Source organism: Quercus suber, unplaced genomic scaffold (genome assembly GCF_002906115.3).
Source record: "Quercus suber isolate HL8 unplaced genomic scaffold, Cork oak 2.0 scaffold_1173, whole genome shotgun sequence".
Classification (NCBI taxonomy): Eukaryota; Viridiplantae; Streptophyta; class Magnoliopsida; order Fagales; family Fagaceae; genus Quercus; species Quercus suber.
Genome location: NW_027070572.1, coordinates 32766 through 53414, shown reverse-complemented (window position 1 = coordinate 53414; position 20649 = coordinate 32766). Strand labels below are relative to the sequence as shown.

Below are 20649 nucleotides of genomic sequence, written 5' to 3'. Positions count from 1 at the left end.
CCTTCATCAATTGGTCGTTGATGGATCGGTAAGGCACACGGTCTGACAGATGGTATCAGAGCCAGGTCATAGGTTCGAGTCGTTGGAGCCGCATTTGAGGGACGGATTGTGAGGATTCACAATTCACTCCAATACCAATGGGCTAAGTCTGCGAATCGAATGCTATAAAAGATTTGTGCCCCCTCATCCTTCACCAATTGGTCGTTGGATGGATCGGTAAGGCACACAATCCGACACAGCATGTTACGCACTTTCCCATGGGTTGAGCCCAAGTTCAATGTCTGTTTAGGGTAAAATCCCTCATGTTATTGTAGTGAGAAAATAAGGCAAAAATAACTAAATAGCCTTAATTTTTAAACTATAGAGCTAAACAGTCTTATATTCAAAATTAAGTTATTTTAGCCATTTTCCATAGAAAATAACAGTGAAAACAATAATAAATAAACTCTATTATCTCCTCTCTCAACTCATAAATCTATCAAAAAGAAGAAATATATAGTGCCCATTGGATTGGGCGTCTGATTCTAAGAGTCTGCGTTTTCCTCTTTTTTTTGGTCAACTTTTACAGACAAGGTACTGTAGCGGCACTGTTCACGGGACCCACATCTACTTTATTCAAAAAAAAAAAAGGGTCCCACGACACTATTCACACATTTAAAAATTATTTTGCTACAGTATTTTCAGTTTTCAGTTGTATCCAAATGACATATAGACAAATCTGTTTTTCTTTTTCATGACACAGGTTTGTGGACATATATTTCTTGTTCTGAAGTACACACTCAAATTAATTTTTCGAAGTTTATGTAATTTTCATATTTTTAGAATTAGAGTTATTACTGCCATAATTTTAGGTATTTTAATATTGTTTAGTCAAATTAGGATTTCAAACATTTTCCTTGCCGCTCCTAGGTTTTGTTTTTCTATTTAAATGCATTGTTGCCTTTAAGAAAATTCAGATTATTATTAATAAAATACACATTGTTTCTGTTTCTTTTCTCTGATATATTTCAATGAATTACCAGCTCGTGGATTCAATGAACCCTACATAAATATTGTCACGCCCCGAACCTAAGTAAGAGCTAGGCACGTGACAATAGCCACACACTTATAAAGTTTACACCCTACAAGTGTGTAAGGCCCTCTTAACAAATAAAGAATTATCCTCAAGAAAATTTATCAATAAAATTAAAAATATCCTCAATAAAGCAATTCTCAAAAGATCTCCAAATAATAATCTTCCAATATCAAATAAAAATAAACTAAATCATTTAAATCCAAAGGAAACACAAATGGCAATCTTAAACATAAAAGTTCAAATTTATTCCATTGATTTCCTAAACTTCATCATGCGCACATCCCAGTGGAAGCCCAAACATATGCTACTCTTCCTGATCAAAATCTGAAAGGAGAAAGAGGGGGGGGGGGGGTGAGTTGACAACTCAATAAGTAACCAAAATCCGAATAAGTTCTATCCAACAATAGTTTGTAAAGTAATAAGATGTAATATGAATCTTCAAAAGCTATGATATGCTATGGGTTTTCAAAAATAGCTAAAGAAGTTTCATAATCTTAAAGTAGTACGTTGCAAATAGATCACATACTTTAATCGTACAATTATATCATAGATGGTTTAGAAAGTAGTTAATTTACCATATATCAAAAGCTATAACTTACAATAGGTTCCAAAAATACATAAACAGTTTTAATGACTCAAAATAGTTAAATATTCAAATGTAATTCATATTCTTAACAATCTTATGACTATGGTCACGCTATATCCCCATGACTGGGCATCAGAGTAAAAAAAAAAAAAAAAAAAAAAAAAAAGATCAAAAACACATCTAGTATATATATATCATACAACGTATCCCCAAATGCCTAATTTCTACCCCTCTCACCATTTAGTTTCATAAATCATTGCCTAAGGATCCAACCTGGCTCTGATACCATAAATATTGTCACGCCCCGAACCTAAGTAAGAGCTAGGCACGTGACAATAGCCACACACTTATAAAGTTTACACCCTACAAGTGTGTAAGGCCCTCTTAACAAATAAAGAATTATCCTCAAGAAAATTTTATCAATAAAATTAAAAATATCCTCAATAAAGCAATTCTCAAAAGATCTCCAAATAATAATCTTCCAATATCAAATAAAAAATAAACTAAATCATTTAAATCCAAAGGAAAACACAAATGGCAATCTTAAACATAAAAGTTCAAATTTTATTCCATTGATTTCCTAAACTTCAGTCATGCGCACATCCCAGTGGAAGCCCAAACATATGCTACTCTTCCTGATCAAAATCTGAAAGGAGAAAGAGGGGGCAGGGGGGGGGGGTGAGTTGACAACTCAATAAGTAACCAAAATCCGAATAAGTTCTATCCAACAATAGGTTTGTAAAGTAATAAGATGTAATATGAATCTTCAAAAGCTATGATATGCTATGGGTTTTCAAAAATAGCTAAAGAAGTTTCATAATCTGAAAGTAGTACGTTGCAAATAGATCACATACTTTAATCGTACAATTATATCATAGATGGTTTAGAAAGTAGTTAATTTACCATATATCAAAAGCTATAACTTACAATAGGTTCCAAAAATACATAAACAGTTTTAATGACTCAAAATAGTTAAATATTCAAATGTAATTCATATTCTTAACAATCTTATGACTATGGTCACGCTATATCCCCATGACTGGGCATCAGAGTACCAATGAATAACCCCCATTGGCTGGGTATCAGAGTACCAATGAATAACCCCATTGGTTTGGGTATCAGAATACCAATGAATAACCCATACCAATGAATAACCCCCATTGGCTTGGGTATCAGAATACCAATGAATAACCCCCATTGGCTGGGTATCAGAGTACCAATGAATAACCCCCATTGGTTTGGGTATCAGAATCAATTCATTGTCAAATTGTCCATAAAAATATATCTTATTCAAATACATATATATATAATCATATATTCAATCTCAAATATATTTGTGATATTTCTATACTCTTTACTTTAAATCAATATAGCTAAAAAACAATGCTTATATATAATTGTGAAAATTCTTTATTCTTTACTTTGAATCAGTATAGCTCAAAACAATTAAATAAATTACATCATATATTCAGTGATCAGATATATTTGTGATAATTCTTTACTTGAAATTAGTAATACAATAGAAATAAAATTGTAACAACTGTAAACAAATTTCAGTAGCTAAATCGCGCAAAATAAAACCAATTAGGATAAGGTTTCAGCTAGCTCACCACAAAGAACTTCTTCCTTACACTTTCTCTAAAATCCTTAGATCTCACCTAACAATTTATAAGCACAATTTACTTAATAATCAAAATAATAAGAATAACTTGCAAGTTACTTGACTAGAAGAGAAACTTCTATAGTACCCAATAATTTCTCACTATTAACTCTCCTACGGTTTCTCTATGGCTATATTCCACATTCTATCATTTGTATTTAATCTATTTGTTTCACGCAAAAATTCCCAAGCACTGTGTAATATAAGACTCTCCTCACACGATTATTTAGGCTAAAAAGTCAAAGCATTCATAATGTTTGAATACTCTGTAAAGCTGAGTAAAAATTTCTAAACAAAAAGTCTTTGTCTCTTATTATCACCGTAGACTCTAAAGTCTAAAAGGCTATTGGACTAATGGTGGTGTAACCAATATAAAGTCTAAAAGGCTATTGGACTAATGGTGGTGTAACCAATAGTCCACTGTTTCTTATAATAATTATTCACAAAGAGTAATATGCACCCAAAGCAACTCCATGCCTAGCAAAGCACCAAAATTTAAGATATTATCGAGGAAGACGTGCAATGAAAAAGGGGTTTTATCGCCTAATTCCAACCCTTCTCTGTTTACCCTTACATCGTAAAACCCATAGAAAATCTTTTTTTTTTTTTGATAATTCCGCTTGGCCAAAAATACCAACATAAAATATACTCTAATTCTAAATAAAGTTTAGATTTGACAAGAAGAGATTTTTAGACTCTTACCTCAGTTGTACAGTCAAATCTTCTATACTTCAGTATTTTGGGTAGTCTCCTCTCTCAAAACATCTATCAGTATACGCTGACTTAAAATTAGACTATGTAAACTAGGGTTTTCAACCTTATTTTCTAAAAAACTCCTTAGTAATATTAATTATAAAAGTTGAACCCATAAATAAAATTACTTAAATACCCCTCCTTTTATTTTATTTTATTTTATTTTTTTCCCGGGTATTACAATAACAATTTAGTTTATATCCCATCAAAGAGAGTATCATGAGTAAATTTTTCAGGCTTCCGCGACACCATTTATGCTTAATTGGATTTGAAGCTTTACACCAATTTATGAACAAAACATAAAAAATTGTTCAGGTTTGGAAGACTAAAAAATCTACTGAAGCTCTAGCTAGTGTTCCACTAACTTTAAATATTGTTAAAGTTTCACTGACTTTGGTTACAGATTTGGATCTTCCATAGACTTTGAAAATTACAGATTTCAGAATTCAGAATTTTTTGTTACGCACTCAGGATAGTATAAATTGAAGACACTATGTTTGTTGATGGTTTTCTTCGGGACCATTCCTTCTCTCACATATCTAGGCAGGAAAATGCTTTAGTGCATGCCTTAGTTCGGAGGACCCAGAAAACAAGAAAACTGGCATTATATGTGGAAGTGAATTGAAGACCCTCTAACACAGTATCACGGTGAGGATTACCACCATAATCAGTCTCAACACCAATCTAATCCCTCATTTACGCTTACTTGGATTGGACGCTTTACATTTTTTTACATTATCATCTCTAGGACGTAGTCCTCCACTAATATGTGAACAAAACCTAAAAAAATGTTTCATGTTTGGTAGACAAAAATTTCTGTTAAAGTTTCAGTCTTCCACCAACTTTAAATGTTAAAGTTTGACTGACTTTGGTAACAGATTTGGATCTTCCAAAGACTTTGAAAATTATGTTCTTGTGGGTCTCTCCGTTTAATTAAAAATTACAGAATTTAGAATTCTTTAATGAGCACTCAGGTCAACAATTGTTTTTTTTCCTCTCCTTTTTTTTCACCCTTTCCCTTTAATTTTCTTTTAACAAATGGATCTATCAATGAACCTCTTGTCTAGTGGCATCTGGTTCCTGTAGTCCTACGTCAAATTATCTTGACTTAGACTTAACTCTATATATAAAAGATGAATTAAACTTCAAAAATCTTCTGAAATGGTCATGAATTAAAATGAACAACATTGTCATTTAAGGGGCATGTAAATAGGATGATATATATTAAAAGGAATTCATTTTATAGTTCAGTATTAGAAATCTAAAAGTTATCTATTGTCATGCCATTTAAAATTTTAAATGGCATGATTCTTTGTACGTTATCATATTTAAGAAATAAAGTTTAAGTGGAGAGGAATTTTTTTTTTTTTTTTTTTGGGGATAGAAAAGGAAATTTCATTCAACTAACAGAAACAGAAACTATGAAATTAGAGACTCTTACTGCTCTCCTGTTGCTCAAAGAGTCCAAGAGATTGGTCTTCATCAATCCAACTTTGAGGGTGATTAAGAGGTTGTCATTAATGCCTTTCAACAAGTGGACAAACATACCTAGGCCTTTTCTAGGTCACATTGTTAAAGACACTATGTCTATTGTTGGTTCTCTTGGGAATCATTTCTTCTCTCACATATCTAGGCAAAGCAATGCTTTAGCATGCCATAGTTAGGAGAGCTAGGTCTTCATTTCCTTTACTAGTTTAGATGGAGTCTGTTCCTTTTAATATTTATTGCTTTTTTTTTTTCTCGAATTTGCTAGCTATTGAATAAAATCACACTGAATTATTCTCAAAAAAAAAAAAAAAAAAAAAAAAAATGCAAGGTTTTTTTTTTTTTTTTTTCTTCTTGTTTTTGGACAGTAGACTAGTAGAGTATTTTGAAAAGCGAAGCAAGGGCATATTCGTCTTTAAACAAGTAATGTCCTTATTTAGCATTTTACGTAAAACCACCGTATCAATTGGCCAAAAAAATTCCCCCGACAATTTTTTCCCAAAACTCTCAACCTCAAATTTCTAAACCCTAGCACAAAGTCCTTCCGCCACTCTCTCTATCTCACAGAGGCACAGGCAGAAATCGAGATGTCGCACTTTGGGAGATCTGGCCCTCCAGACATCAGAGACACCTACTCCCTCCTCGTCCTCAACATCACTTTCCGTATTTGCCCCTTCCTTCCTCTCCAATTTTCAACCCTACACCTCTTTCTCTCAATCGCTAACGCTCTTTTTTTTTTGCTATAGGTACCACCGCAGATGATCTTTTTCCTCTTTTCGACAAGTACGGCAAGGTCGTCGACGTGTTTATCCCCAGAGACCGAAGGTCCCCCTATCTTTCTCTTCTTTCTCACTCACACACATCTATTTTGTTTGTGTTTCTTTTTTATTTTTTATTTATTTTAAATTTTAAATTTAGTGTTTTTTCTTTTTTGTGATTGATTATAGGACCGGAGAATCGCGAGGTTTCGCTTTCGTTCGATACAAGTACGCGGACGAGGCGCAGAAGGCGGTGGAAAGGCTCGACGGTCAGATTTACTTTCTCAAATCTTGATATCTACAACCGTGTTAGAAGCTGGTTTTTATTTATTTATTTATTTATTATTTTTCAGGAAAAGTTGTCGATGGCAGAGAGATTATGGTTCAGTTCGCCAAGTATGGCCCAAATGCTGAGCGAATGTAAGTCATCTGAGCTGTTTTGGTTGATTTTTATTTTAAATTTTTGGTACCATTCTTCTAATATTGATTACTGCGTTTTCAAACTAAAATGCTTATGTACTGCGGATGAGTCATTGGGTGGACTTTATATGGCAATAGGCTATTAAAATGTTTGTAGTTTAGCTATTAGTTGCATAGTTGCGTGTTTCTCGGATTTGGTGCTGTCTAATGGTATATTGTTGGTTTTTTTATTTATTGTCAGTCACAAGGGGAGGATAATAGAGTCATCTTCCAAGACAAAAGGAGGCTCAAGGAGTCGTAGCCCTCGTCCTAGGTGAGGTCCCTTGTCTTGGAAAGTGCTATTAATTTGGGTGTTAAATCGGGCCTATTGACTAGCATGGTAATTTTTATGTAAGTTGGGATTTAACTAGGTTGTAAATGAAAACTCAGAGATATGAGGTGATTATCAGTTTATTTGAGATATTCTGAATTCTGCACATGACCGAATTGAAAATTTCACATTACTACTAATGCAAGGCATGCTGTGCTCTCTTCCTTTGTGTACAACCCGAGGACTAGGGCTACGCCCCTTTTTGCAATTATTTAATGAATTTGTTAGTTGTAAAAAAAAACAATGAAAAACACTAATTTAAGGCATTGTGTGTGTTTGTGTGGGTGTGTTTCTCTCCAATTTGTGAGAAGCACTGCTATGTTAGCTTGGCTCTGTTGATATTCAGTGTGCTCTAGTGTATAGGGATTCATGGTTTGTTCTTTAATTCATTTTGCAGTTGCACCGTATGGTTATGAAATGCACCTTAGGTCTGTTTACATGGTCCTCACAGGTAGTCAGGTTGGCCAGTTTCTCAGGAACCAAGTGGATTAAGTTATATATATATTAGGCTTACATGATGGATGTGGTTTGCAGGTAAAGGTTTTTACCTGTAGGAGTTTGTTTTGATCAAAAATGGTTCGGACCCCTTTGGTCCTTTGGTTAACAGATGAATAATAGGATGGGGTGATCCATTTTCTGGAAGGGGTAATCTACAAGTAGTTGATGTAATAGAAATAGTGGTACTATAGGCTAGAGCCCGTATCTGTCACAGGGTATAGCTTTCCACCGCTTATGCATCTGGTTACCATAATTTTTCAATTTCATGTTCTGGCACGACTTTGGTTTCTTTCTATTTTTGTTTGCTCCTGTTACTTCTGAACATTGCAAACATTCTTATAGAAGGACAACATGGGAATCTTTTATCTATTTATATATTTGTTTTTTTTCCCTGCTAGATTATTTTATTCGGTGGAGTGTGTTCTACTTCTATACTGTCAGCTTTCATATTATTGCACCAACGTCTGTTATCTCCAAAACTTATCAAGCTTAAAGAACATGAATTTGGGCTGGTTTGACATTTATACAGCTGATTGTGCTCTTAAGAACTCTGCATGTGCAAATTGTATGAGATTTGACTTATCGTTTATGAGTGTTATGAACTAATCTTGCTTGTTGCAATTTATTGTGTCATGTTCATTACGTAGCTACTGATTGGAAACATTTTTCACTTTTCAGACATCGGGATGAACATAGGGACAGGGATTACAGAAGGAGAAGTCGCAGTAGGAGTAGGGAGCGATCTGATCGTGACAGGAATCGTGGGAGGGAAAGAGATCGTCGCCGGAGCAGGAGCCGTAGTGCAAGTCCTGATCATCACAAAGATCGTGGGAGAGGCAGATATGATGATGAGCGGCGTAGTCGAAGCCGGTCCTATGATAGGTATTTTATTACTCATATATTAATGATTTTTAATCCGAAAATTGTAGATTCATGATTTGTTATCTGATGGCAAACGGGAATTCTTCAAATTGCCTTCCTGCTTGGCCCAGTCCCAATCCTCGGAGGAGCCTGTCCCCACGTAGGACACCTAGAGACGAAAGTCCTGATGTACACAATCACAATGAAAGCTCTCCTGTACCAAAAACTGCTTCACCAAATGGTCAAGTTGTTGATTCTCGAAGCCCATCTCCACGTAGATCTGATGCTGATGTGAGTTTCTGCACTGAAGTATTTGGAAATTTTTTCCCTTATAGTATAGAGGTGTCTTGATTGGAATAATATGTCTTTGGCTAAGCCTTTTTTGGTCATTGTGTTTTTTAGGAATGAAGGAGCAAGCATATTTTGTGATGGGGATATCTTTGGCTCGATGCATTCTCTGTATCTGCTTTAATTTTGGAGAAGACATTATGTTGTGCATGCTGTGAGCAACAACTTGAATGCTAGATTTCATCGTCATGGACCTTTTTTTGGAGGTTAAACATTAACTTGTTGGATTCAATGCATTCCTTTACTCTTGTTTGATGGTAGTTCATGTATTCCAAATTCTATAGGTTTGTACCATTTCAAATGTTCCACAATAATTTTTATTGTGTTGTCTAAGAAGTCCTGCCAGTGGGTCATTCCTGAATTTAGGTTGACTATTTTTTTGCTTGCTTGCTCTTTTTATTTTATTTCCATCTATTGCTTTCTATCCTTCTCTTGACTAGTTTCTAAATTTTTTATAAATCTTCAATTTTGATTATTATTTCCTTCTGTTAATAGAATTTCTCATTGTGGATCATATATTGTCCTTATATAGTTGTGTTCGGGAAGGGTGAAATTTTGCTGTTTGCTGTTTGCTGTTTGCTGTTTGCTGTTTGCTGAGATGTGCTAGCTGTGGTGCTGATTTTGCTTCACAGATGGTGGGTTGGATATCATGTTCTTGCTGGTTGCAATCTACTGTATCTTACCATTTTTTCTTTGATAATGTCCTGATTGGTAAGAGTTAACACTCTCATTCTGTTTAAGTCCTACAACCATGGGGATCATGGCTTTTAACCCGACCATACTTCTCAAACATTGCTGATTTTAAAAGTTTGGGCTACCAAGGAGTCTTAGTAGCTGTGGTTGCCCAAAGATCGATGCAATTCGCATGCCTTCAATGTAGCTGTTGCGGTTTCATTGAATACTCCTTGATTCATTTGGAGTCTAAGTTTCAGGCAGCTCTTCGTGGCCATGCCTGTGTTGATAGGGATTGGTCCATGTTGGTGACTATGATGCAGTATTATTATAATTAGATAGATACTTGTCACCAGGACATGTTCATTTATGTGAATGATTGTCTTGTTCCCCTTTGCTTTTTCATTTTTCTAATGGTTATCTTCGACAATAGCTTATAGATGTCCTGTTTGAATGTAGTCTTACTATTAACCCCCCTCAATTTGGTTTTTGGTTTACTAAATTTCTTTTGGGTCTTGTTTCTGGTTGTTTTCTATTTCTTTTTAGCATGTTCATTGAAAGATGTGGTGAGATCTACCATTAATCATTCTTGACCATTATCTTTAAGGCAGTCAAGTATATACGCCAAGTAAATGAAAAAAAAGTATTGTTGTGTAAAGAATGATTAAAGTACCGCATTTCTTTCAGTCTTATTGTGTGAGCTAGCCCCTCTTGTCAGATTACTCTAGTTAGTCTCCTGCTGTAAGTAATGATCATTGACTTGTGCATGGAAGATGTGCATTGGTGAATCACATTGGCTAATGCCTAATGGTACTTGGAGGTGCAAATGTTGCTGCTTTAATTTCTAAATAGAATTGTGCTGAAAGGTAAGACTGAAATCCAAGTGGTTTTATAATTAGATAGATACTTGTCACCAGGACATGTTCATTTATGTGAATGATTGTCTTGTTCCCCTTTGCTTTTTCATTTTTCTAATGGTTATCTTCGACAATAGCTTATAGATGTCCTGTTTGAATGTAGTCTTACTATTAACCCCCCTCAATTTGGTTTTTGGTTTACTAAATTTCTTTTGGGTCTTGTTTCTGGTTGTTTTCTATTTCTTTTTAGCATGTTCATTGAAAGATGTGGTGAGATCTACCATTAATCATTCTTGACCATTATCTTTAAGGCAGTCAAGTATATACGCCAAGTAAATGAAAAAAAAGTATTGTTGTGTAAAGAATGATTAAAGTACCGCATTTCTTTCAGTCTTATTGTGTGAGCTAGCCCCTCTTGTCAGATTACTCTAGTTAGTCTCCTGCTGTAAGTAATGATCATTGACTTGTGCATGGAAGATGTGCATTGGTGAATGACATTGGCTAATGCCTAATGGTACTTGGAGGTGCAAATGTTGCTGCTTTAATTTCTAAATAGAATTGTGCTGAAAGGTAAGACTGAAATCCAAGTGGTCAGAGTTGAACATATGAAATGGTATTTTTCCTTTTAGATGCTGTTTTTTTTGTCCAAGCGGTGACTCTAAGCTCCTAGACTATACGGAGGTTACACCATTTCCCTCTTCCCGGGATTCAGCTTAGGGCTTTTAAGTTACCACTCTTTTTAACGAAGTGGGCGGTGTTGCTGGACCCATGGATCATTGGCTTTGTTGCAGGCTTTCAGCTGTTGATCAAAGATGCTTTGATAGTGTTGATTAGTAGCATGTATCAGTGTGATGACCCTCTATTTTTTTTCCTCTTTGCTTATTGGATTATGGGGGCAACGCATTATTAGAGTTTCACTGATGGTAGAACTCGAGCTTTTTGACTAGTGTGTGGATGTGGGCAGTGTGTTTAATTTGACTGAGCATGGCCGCATAACATTAGTATTTGGTATTAATGCTCTAGTATCATCTCCTTGCTGGTCAGAATAATGGATTTTTGAATTTTTATAATTTTTTAAAAATATTTTATGTTCTAGTGCCCAAAAGATTGTTATTCTTTGCGCTTTCATCAATAATATTACTTTTTCAGCAAGAACATTGGGGATCTCTGTAGCTTATATTTGCTTGCTTTCCTGGATTCTGTATCCAAACGGTCGACCAATTGGATCCTGTTTGCAAAGGTGATTTAATGTCAAGTACCTCGGGAATTTTGGAGCATCAGTGTGTGGTGCAGACTTGATGGATGATCTGGATGTTTAAGTGCATCATTGCATTGATTAGTTGTGTGAAGGTTCTATTTAAGTATATAACAGGCGATTAGTCTTTGGTGCTGATTTTAAGACTAAGTTTGATTTGTCGAGAGCTGATTTTAAAAACTCACCTTTTGACCTTTTTTAAGCCCAAAAAAAAATGTTAAAATTGTAGGTGTAAATCACATAACTAGAAAATGATGCCTAAAGCACAATTAGGATCCAATTATAGTTTGATTCAATATTAGGATTTGGTTTGATTCTATTAAACTTATGAAGCGAAAGTATAGAAAAATAGGCCACAAGTGAAGAAACTATAACTTATAGCTTTTAAATCAAATGCCGGAATTGAATATTGACGAGCCACAGGTAGATGATATGTGATTTAGCAAAAAATATTTGATTAATCGGAATTTATTAGACTCGCAGAAAACGTGTTGTATTTTTTCCTTTTGAACTATACAATGGGGAATAAAATGTTTTCAGCAAATGCAGAAGCTCGGAAATTCCATAGTCTAGGATTGTCCCAAATCTAAAGGACCAATAAGTTTGTGGTATAGTGATAATAGCCGAGTGCGCCATCCACTAACCTCGGCCCAAAGCACTCAAATGGTTAATCTAATTACGCTGTGAAATGTCTTCAACCTGTGTAAAAAGCAACATCACAAGCCTTTTAAGTTTTAATAGCTTTGTGGTTGTATTTATCAATCAGAAATTATAACTTGATGAAAAGAAATAAAAGGGGATAGGATTAGGCGCAAAATCAAACTGGTATTTTCCTAGAACTATTACTAGTATGAACATACTTCATTGAGACTTGAGAGTGGCTGCCCCACTAAAATTATAATTATTATGTCGAAAAAGGTAAGTGTAATTTCATAGCTCGTGATAAACCCCTATGCAGGAATTCATGTTTGTCATGCTCTACTGACCCGTTTAGTCCTATTAATGGATACTTCCCCAACTCTTTACCTCTCTCAAGGGTGTGTGGATAGGAATGGATGCTTTCAAACAAACCAATAGAGTTTTTTTTTTTTTTGATAGGAAACAAACCAATAGAGTTCATATTAAGACAAAGACACAGAAAGGCTCTTGTATAACGCAAACCAATGTGAGTGGAAGTGGTTTCCCTTTTTCTCACCCAACCCTTGAAAAGATTAGCATTTCTATAATGTCATCATGAAGAGAAGCACTTATTCACTAACTCTCTTTCCTATTGAAGGTCAAATTGACAATGCTGTAGTGATTCTTTACTATGGAAATTTGTGGATGATATATCATTACCTTGAAAAATGCATGTAAAGATTAGTGAGCTCTTGTTATATATATATCATGTTTTGCATAACCATATAACATACAAGAAGACACACAAACCATGGCAATCGCCCTTGACAGATTAGTTTCCCTCGTTTTACTTGTCCAGTTTGTTCTGTTATGCTCCTCATACAACGTAACATCCGAGTCCACTGAAGAAGCAAATGCTCTTCTCAAATGGAAATCCAGCCTTGAAAATAATACGCAGCCTCAACTATCTTCATGGACCCTCCTTCCTTGAAATGCTACAACCCGAAACCAAGCACATCTCCCTGCACTTGGTTTGGTATTTCTTGCAATCTTGCCGGAAGTGTCATCAGGATAAACCTCACTAGTTCAGGCTTACAAGGTATACTCCACGAATTTCCATTTTCATCTTTACCCAATCTTGCATATATTGATCTCTTTGACAATGTACTCTTTGGTACTATCCCACCTCAAATTGGTAACCTTTCCAAGCTCATATATCTTGATTTGTCCCATAATAAGTTGTCAGGGTCAGTTCCACCAGAAATTGGTCACCTAACAAAGCTTGAGTTCTTGCACCTTGTTAATAATCAATTCAACGGTTCAATTCCTCGAGAATTAGATAAGCTTAAGTCTCTTACAATGCTTGCATTGTATATCGACGCTCTAGAAGGTCCCATTCCTGCTTCTTTGGGTAATTTGAGCAATCTGGATATTTTGTATCTTTTTGACAATCAAATTTCTGGTTCTATTGCTCCTGAACTGGGAAATCTCTCCAATTTGGCTGTACTCCAAATGGATATAAACCGTTTAATAGGTCCCATCCCATCAACTTTTGGAAACTTAATCAAGCTAACCGAGTTGTACATGTCCGAAAACCAACTTTCTGGTCCCATTCCTCCAGAATTAGGAAACTTGAGGTCCTTGTTAAAGTTAAGAATTGGCATAAACAATCTTTTTGGTTCAATCCCAACATCATTTGGTGATCTAAAACATCTCTCCCTTCTTGAACTTTATGATAATCGGCTTTCTGGCAGTATCCCAAAAGAGATAGGAAACTTAGTCTCTTGTTAATCTAGAGTTGAGTGAGAATCTATTAAATGGTTCTGTTCCTGCTTCAATTGGTAATTTGAGCAAATTAGAGACTCTATTCCTTCGTGACAACCAGTTTTCTGGCACTAGTCCTCAAGAGATTGAACTTCTCTTTTTGGTTGTGTTGGAATTGGACACAAACAACTTCACTGGTTTTCTACCCCAGAATATTTGTCGAGGTGGTGTACATCAAAATTTTACTGTAAGTAACAACGACCTCATAGGCTCAATCTCCAAAGGCTTGAGAAACTGTACATCCTTACTTAGAGTCCGTCTTGATGGAAATCAATTCACTGGAAATATATTTGAAGATTTTGGTGTTTATTAACACTTGAATTTCATTGACCTAAGCAAGAATAGCTTCTATGGTGAAATTTCACGTAACTGGGGAAGGTGTCAGAAACTAACAACTTTACTTCTAGCGCGGAACAATGTTACTGGTAGTATACCACCTGAGATTGGAAATTCAACTCAATTACATGTACTTGATCTATCTACGAATCATTTAGTTGGGGAGATTCCAAAGGAACTTGGAAAGTTGACTTTTTTGGTGAAACTTATGCTGAATGGAAATAAACTTTCCAGTGGTATACCACAAGAACTTGGGTCATTGACAGACCTTGAGTATCTTGACATATCTTCAAACAAACTGAGCGAGTCACTTCCTGGAGATCTAGACGAACTCTTGAAACTGATCTACTTGAATTTGGGCTGCAGCAAGTTTAGCCAAGAAATTCCAGTTCAGTTGGGGAAATTAGTTCATTTGTCCTAACTAGATTTGAGTCATAACTCATTAAGTGGAGAGATACCGTGGCAAATCAGCACCTTGGAGAGTTTGGAGAAGCTTAATCTCTCTCACAATAATCTTTCTGGTTCCATTCCAACATCATTTGCAAGAATGCATGGCTTGTTGTACATTGACATCTCTTATAACGAATTGCAGGGTCCTATTCCTGATAGTGTTTGGAGAAGCTTAATCTCTCTCACAATAATCTTTCTGGTTCCATTCCAACATCATTTGCAAGAATGCATGGCTTGTTGTACATTGACATCTCTTATAACGAATTGCAGGGTCCTATTCCTGATAGCAAAGCATTTAAAGAAGCTCCATTTGAGGCATTAGAAGGGAACAAAGGCTTGTGTGGTGATGTTAGAGGACTACAGTCATGCAAACTCTCCTCTGCTCATATCTCAAAAGGATCCCACAAAGTCGTAATTTATATCATTTACCCTCTTTTAGGAGCACTTTCACTTCTGCTTGCTTTCTTTGGAATTTCCTTGATTTTGAAAAGAAGAAAAAATGAGTGGCAAATAAAACAAAGAGATGTGAACAACAAATAATTGCTTACAATATCAACCTTTGATGGAAAAATATTGTATGAAGAAATCATAAAAGCAACTAATGCTTTTGATGCCATGCATTGTATCGGGGAAGGAGGAAATGGAAGCGTTTACAAAGCAAAGCTTCCATCAGGTGATGTTGTAGCTGTGAAGAAGCTTCATTCATCACCACCTGATGGTGTAATGACTTATTCCAAGGAGTTTTTGAATGAGATAAGGGCATTGACAGAGATAAGACATCGAAACATTGTGAAACTTTATGGTTTCTGTTCACATCCACTGCACTCATTTCTAATTTACAAGTACCTTGAAAAGGGTAGCTTAGCCAAAATATTGAGCAAAGAAGAAGAAGCCGAAGGATTGGATTGGAGTAAGAGGTTGAATATCATTAAAAGTGTGTCTCACGCTTTGTGTTACATGCACCATGACATCTCCCCGCCAATTATTCATCGAGACATATCAAGCAATAACATTTTGCTTGATGGAGAATATGAGGCGCATATTTCGGAATTTGGCACTGCAAAACTTCTAAAGCCAGATTCATCTAATTGGACTGCCCTTGCAGGAACATACGGATATATAGCACCAGGTAATACTTACAGTTTACTAGCCTACTAAATATTCATAGAACTTTTAGTACAGTATATATGGTAATAATTGATCTCTTATTCTCTTTTATTTTTTTTTTCCTCCTATTTTGACAGAACTTGCTTACACAATGGGGGTGACTGAGAAATGTGATGTGTTTAGCTTTGGAGTGTTAACACTAGAAGTGATCAAAGGTGAGCATCCGGGTGATTTCATTTCTCGTCTATTGATTCCATCAGCTATGGAAGAAGTAGAGCTGAAAGATGTATTGGACCAGCGCCTTCCACCTCCCTCGAGTCATTTTGAGGATGAATTGATAAACATCTTAAAGTTTGCAAGTGCTTGCTTGAATGCCAATCTACAATCTAGGCCAACCATGCAAGTGATTTCTCAGATATTATAAACCCAGAGTGCCTCCTATAGGCATTGAACCTTCAGTCACGCTAGGATCAGTAAATAACATGTAAAGGCCCAAAATGCTGAGCCCTACACAGTTGCCGTTAATAAATAAGTAAATACATGCTTTCCAAATCATCCCTTTGCTTAAAATATTTGATCAAATTATAATAATGCCCTTAAAGTTTGGAGTATTTGTCATTTACCCCTATAAATTTTAAAATTGGATCTGCACCCCTAATGTTATATAGGATTGCATTTAAGCCATTCTATTTCGAAGAAAGTTTCTCTGCAACCTGGATTGCAGGAACTCTCTCCAACCTGTAATGTGTCTGCATCAGAGCGTGACACCTGTCCAACCCACTAAAGCTGAAATTCAAGAAGTAACTCCCGTTAACTCAAACATTATACCACTTTTCCATATATTTTTTTATTAAAAAAAAAATTTCTCACCATCATCACCTGAACAAACACTCTGTCCTTTCTCTCTCCAAAATCTCACCCTCCAAAGCCAAATTCCCCTCTTCACTATCCCACTTCACACACCTCCTCACGAACCCAGGCGGCCTCTGAAACCCCAAAAAACCACCACCACAGCTCTCCTTCGCCGCCACGAAACTCGAAGACACGAGCTGTGTATGTGCCTGCACCGTTTTCCTCCTCTTTCTTCTTCTTCTCGAATCGGTAACAAAGACAACGGAAGGCAGGGAACGAGACTGGGGCCGAGAGTTTGGCGAGACTAGGAGGCGAGAGCAAGAACAAAAGGTTGTTGTTGTGAGAGAGAGCATGGTTCAGGCATTTCGTCGAACACTTCGAGGGAGCATTACCATCGGAAACAATAGATAGATCAAATCCCTTCTCTCTCTATTGGCGCTACTCCCTCCAAACCTCTCTCATTCTGCCTAAAAAAAAAAAAAAAAAAAAAGCATAGTAGGGATATACATTGCTCAAAATCACATTAAGCTAATTAAGCAAACCTCTCTAAAACTCATTGCCTTTGAGAGATATATATTTTCCTTTTATGGGAAGATCAACGTTTTCATTAATAGCCAATAAAAAATATTGCAGCACCCCAACTTGAAAGAGAAAAATCTATGGCCGTTTAAGTAGTGATTGATTTGTTTCTAAAATACAAAATCAGTCCTATTAGGTCTATTTTGGTCTACATCAGTTATTCGGTCCATTTTGGTCTACTTCAGTCTATTTCGGTCCATTTATGTCTAATTCGGTCCACTTTGTTCTATTTCGGTCCATTTTGGCGGCTGATCTTGCCATTCAATTATTTAGCGGAAACTAAATCCGTTGAAACTTTTTACTTTTTTGGAACAGATCTAGTCAATCCTCTTGAAAAACCCCTTGCCTTGCACTTCTCCTCAATATTGAACCTAGCAAACCCAAGATCATTGTCTAAGGCCTCAGCTCGGCCTGGGGCAACAAACTATTCTACCAGCGATGTTGCTACCCAACGATGACTGTTTAAACTGTTAAGATTGGGTTCACCCTCGCAGATCACAGGTTTAAGAGTTTAATGAGGAAGATAACAACATTAGTTTACACCTTTAAGAAACACACGCATATTTTCGGCCTACATATGCTATTATTAGGGTTTAGGCCCATTAAAATTTAAAAATAATTGTAATGGGATGAGTGACATACTGACATCATTGATTTGAACTGTGGAAAACAGAAAATAATTGGGAAAGAAAGAAAAGGAAAAAGAAATGCTTCTTTCCCCCTCCTTTTTTTAGTGGATGTGGTTAGATATGGCAGAGAGGAAATCTGGATTGTGAGCTCAAATTGTTAGCCATAAGATCTTGGGTTGATGAGGGATACATATCTATTACGGTAGGCTACATATTGGAATTGTGAGATCGAGTTATGGAAACGGGTCAGTTTAGGCCACGGGTACAAAGCTGAGTCCTCCCTCACTCCTGAGCACAATGGAGGTCACGTGGCATGAACAGCCAAGGTCTTGACATGGCAGATGTTGTGTTAGTTGACGTGGCAATGATATGACACTACTATGAACAAGGCATTGTCAAAGGTTTTGTGTTGACGTGGCTACTAAGTAATGTGGTAATCAGGCTAATGTGGCCTTATCAAGTAACGACATGTGACAATCAGTGTTGGTTGGTTGTATGGGAATTGGAGTGCATAAAGACGACTAGCTTTATCAAGTAATGACACGAGAAAATCGGTGTTGGTGTATGTGAGTGTGTAAAGGTGAGAATGGCCAGTGCCGCAATTCATGTGGAAAAATGCTATGATTACAAAAATTTACATAAATTTTGTCACAATTTGTTGTGTAAATTTTTATAGTCGAGCAAATGTAACGTGCCGATGGCGCGTTAAGGCACATGATTTGACTTGCAAAAAGTTGTGGTAGCAGATGAGAGTGCATGAACCCTTGAATTGTGGTGTTGTTTAGACAGACTGACCTATTTGATGATGTAAAACTGAGTTTGGTGATCATTTAGGACAAAAAAATGACTAGTAGTGGTGTGTGAAAGGCTAGGACGAATCCATCCACAAAGGACGTGAGGGGATGGTTTTAAAGAGCATTTGTTGTGTTGCTTAGGTAGAGAAAAACATCAAGAAGATTCTTAAGAGGTGTTTGGTTGTGTTATTTAAACAATAGTTTTCGTTGTTAATTTAAATAACACAATATGTATTTTCATAATACTTTTTCACCCATACGTATTTCGATAACACTTAAACAACATTACTAAGATAACATTACCAGGACAACATTACCAAACGGTGGCTTTAATAGCAAGAAATAAAGGAGAAAGAAAAAAAGTTATGGACAAAGTTTAACTACAAAATTAGTTGTAATGTTGTCCTATTAAAGCCACCGTTTGGTAATATTGACATGTCTATTAAAGACACTTTTTCACCCACACGTATTTTTAACCGTTGAATTGCCTGTTCTTTACTCTCTTAATACACATGTCAAATTTTGTGTAAATCAGATATTATTTACTATATGATCTATAAGTTTATATTTTATACATAATTTTAAATTACAAAAAACTTGCAATTTAAACAATTTATCAATGACATAGTTATTGATATTTAATTTTTTAAAAATTTTGCAAGTATGAAGGTTATAAGAAAAAGATGTAATCTAATGGTGGATTTGTCAAAATTCACTTAAAATAAAAAGATATTGAATAAGGTTGTAGTTTTCAGCTACAACCAATTTTGTAGCTAAACTTTGTCCAAAAGTTATTGAATATAAAACCTCTATATTCAGTATGTATTGTTCGCACACAAGACATGGGCATATATACAAGGCACAAAGAGAATTACAATGGAAATTGTTGAGCTAGAAGCTTCCATTGTCTTAGGCGAAAATATTATTTTGGTCTCTACATTTTGGGATTATAGTTGATTTTGTTGCTATATTTTGGTAGTAGTCATCAGTCAATTTAGTCTTTGTTATTTTTAATTTGTAGTTAATTTGGTCCCTACCGTTAACTCATTAGCTGAAAATGACCACGTGATTAACGGATTACATAATTAGCATATATACTTGAGCTGATGTGGCTAATAAAAAAAATCAACTACTATTTAAAAAAGCCATGTCAGCATTTTAGCATTTGAATTAAAAACTTGAAAAAAAAAATTATAATTTCTCAATTCTAGAAGGAAAAAAAAAATCATTAAAAAAAAAAAATGAAACACTATAGAACGGCAAAATTTGCCAAACAGTACATTTTCCAAAAAAAATTAGGCGCGTGGCATACGTTCAAAATTATTTAGTAAGTTGGACTGATTAAGTTTGGACACATGCCATCCGTCTAATTTTTTTTGGGAAATGTATTGTTTGGCAAATTTCACCCTCTAGTACCGTGGAAGTTGGATCACTTTGGATTTACTTTAGAATTTGTATTTTGTACCTTTACATCTACTTATCTCTAGAACTATTTAGAGATCAGGTGCCCTTATAATTTACTTTAGAATTTGTTACTTTGTCATCTGTTATCATGTTTGATATCACGAAGAAAATGTAGGAGGTAGACGGAGAGATAAAAAAGTGGAGATTTGCAATGTAAGCTCGAGTCCCTGAGATCACAATCTGGCAATGATGAACCTCAAGAGTAAATCGGCGTTGATCTCAAGCATAATTTTAGCAGCTCGGTCTTATATGCATAAGCTTCTCCTCAAGCACATCAAATCCACCACTACCATTAAATATTTACTGTTTCTTTGCAAATCTTTTTCTTTGGGATTCTATTTATGTGTGTAAATTATATATATTTTTCCATTTTGTGTTTTGAGTTCGGGAGATTCAAA

General features: G+C 35.6%; 3 protein-coding genes across 4 annotated transcripts; all 3 read left to right on the top strand.

The window, feature by feature from the left end:
• Positions 1 to 6010: 6010 nt before the first annotated feature.
• LOC111996836 (serine/arginine-rich splicing factor SC35) lies at positions 6011 to 9175 on the top strand. Of its 2 annotated transcripts, XM_024028867.2 has the most exons (8): positions 6011 to 6222; positions 6306 to 6384; positions 6507 to 6586; positions 6671 to 6737; positions 6979 to 7050; positions 8284 to 8487; positions 8598 to 8757; positions 8869 to 9175. In XM_024028867.2, exons 1-8 carry the CDS (start codon positions 6147 to 6149, stop codon positions 8872 to 8874), a joined length of 744 nt encoding a protein of 247 aa, XP_023884635.2. In that variant the 5' UTR covers positions 6011 to 6146; the 3' UTR covers positions 8875 to 9175. The 2 variants fall into 2 exon arrangements, with proteins under 2 accessions (XP_023884635.2, XP_023884636.2); XM_024028868.2 differs by lacking the exon at positions 6979 to 7050.
• A 4013-nt stretch (positions 9176 to 13188) lies between these two features.
• Positions 13189 to 15307, top strand: LOC111996835 (MDIS1-interacting receptor like kinase 2). The gene is made up of 5 exons (XM_065769472.1): positions 13189 to 13969; positions 14013 to 14227; positions 14969 to 15025; positions 15097 to 15174; positions 15266 to 15307. Exons 1-5 carry the CDS (start codon positions 13189 to 13191, stop codon positions 15305 to 15307), a joined length of 1173 nt encoding a protein of 390 aa, XP_065625544.1.
• Positions 15308 to 15333: 26 nt separating this feature from the next.
• LOC136065803 (MDIS1-interacting receptor like kinase 2-like) lies at positions 15334 to 16488 on the top strand. The gene is made up of 2 exons (XM_065769473.1): positions 15334 to 15955; positions 16071 to 16488. The coding sequence occupies exons 1-2, from the start codon at positions 15442 to 15444 to the stop codon at positions 16355 to 16357; spliced, it is 801 nt and encodes a 266-aa protein (XP_065625545.1). The 5' UTR covers positions 15334 to 15441; the 3' UTR covers positions 16358 to 16488.
• The last annotated feature ends 4161 nt before the right edge of the window (positions 16489 to 20649 follow it).

Bases quoted from the DNA above. Each gene is read 5' to 3' on its own strand.
- LOC111996836 (XM_024028867.2), top strand. From the start codon at position 6,147: ATGTCGCACTTTGGGAGATCTGGCCCTCCAGACATCAGAGACACCTAC. The intron at 6,223-6,305 runs GTATTTGCCCCT...TTTTTGCTATAG, and splicing joins CGTCCTCAACATCACTTTCC to GTACCACCGCAGATGATCTT. The intron at 8,488-8,597 runs GTATTTTATTAC...TGCTTGGCCCAG, and splicing joins CGAAGCCGGTCCTATGATAG to TCCCAATCCTCGGAGGAGCC.
- LOC111996835 (XM_065769472.1), top strand. From the start codon at position 13,189: ATGGACCCTCCTTCCTTGAAATGCTACAACCCGAAACCAAGCACATCT. The intron at 14,228-14,968 runs GTAAGTAACAAC...AACGAATTGCAG, and splicing joins GTGTACATCAAAATTTTACT to GGTCCTATTCCTGATAGTGT. The intron at 15,175-15,265 runs GTTAGAGGACTA...ACCCTCTTTTAG, and splicing joins ACAAAGGCTTGTGTGGTGAT to GAGCACTTTCACTTCTGCTT.
- LOC136065803 (XM_065769473.1), top strand. From the start codon at position 15,442: ATGCATTGTATCGGGGAAGGAGGAAATGGAAGCGTTTACAAAGCAAAG. The intron at 15,956-16,070 runs GTAATACTTACA...CTATTTTGACAG, and splicing joins ATACGGATATATAGCACCAG to AACTTGCTTACACAATGGGG.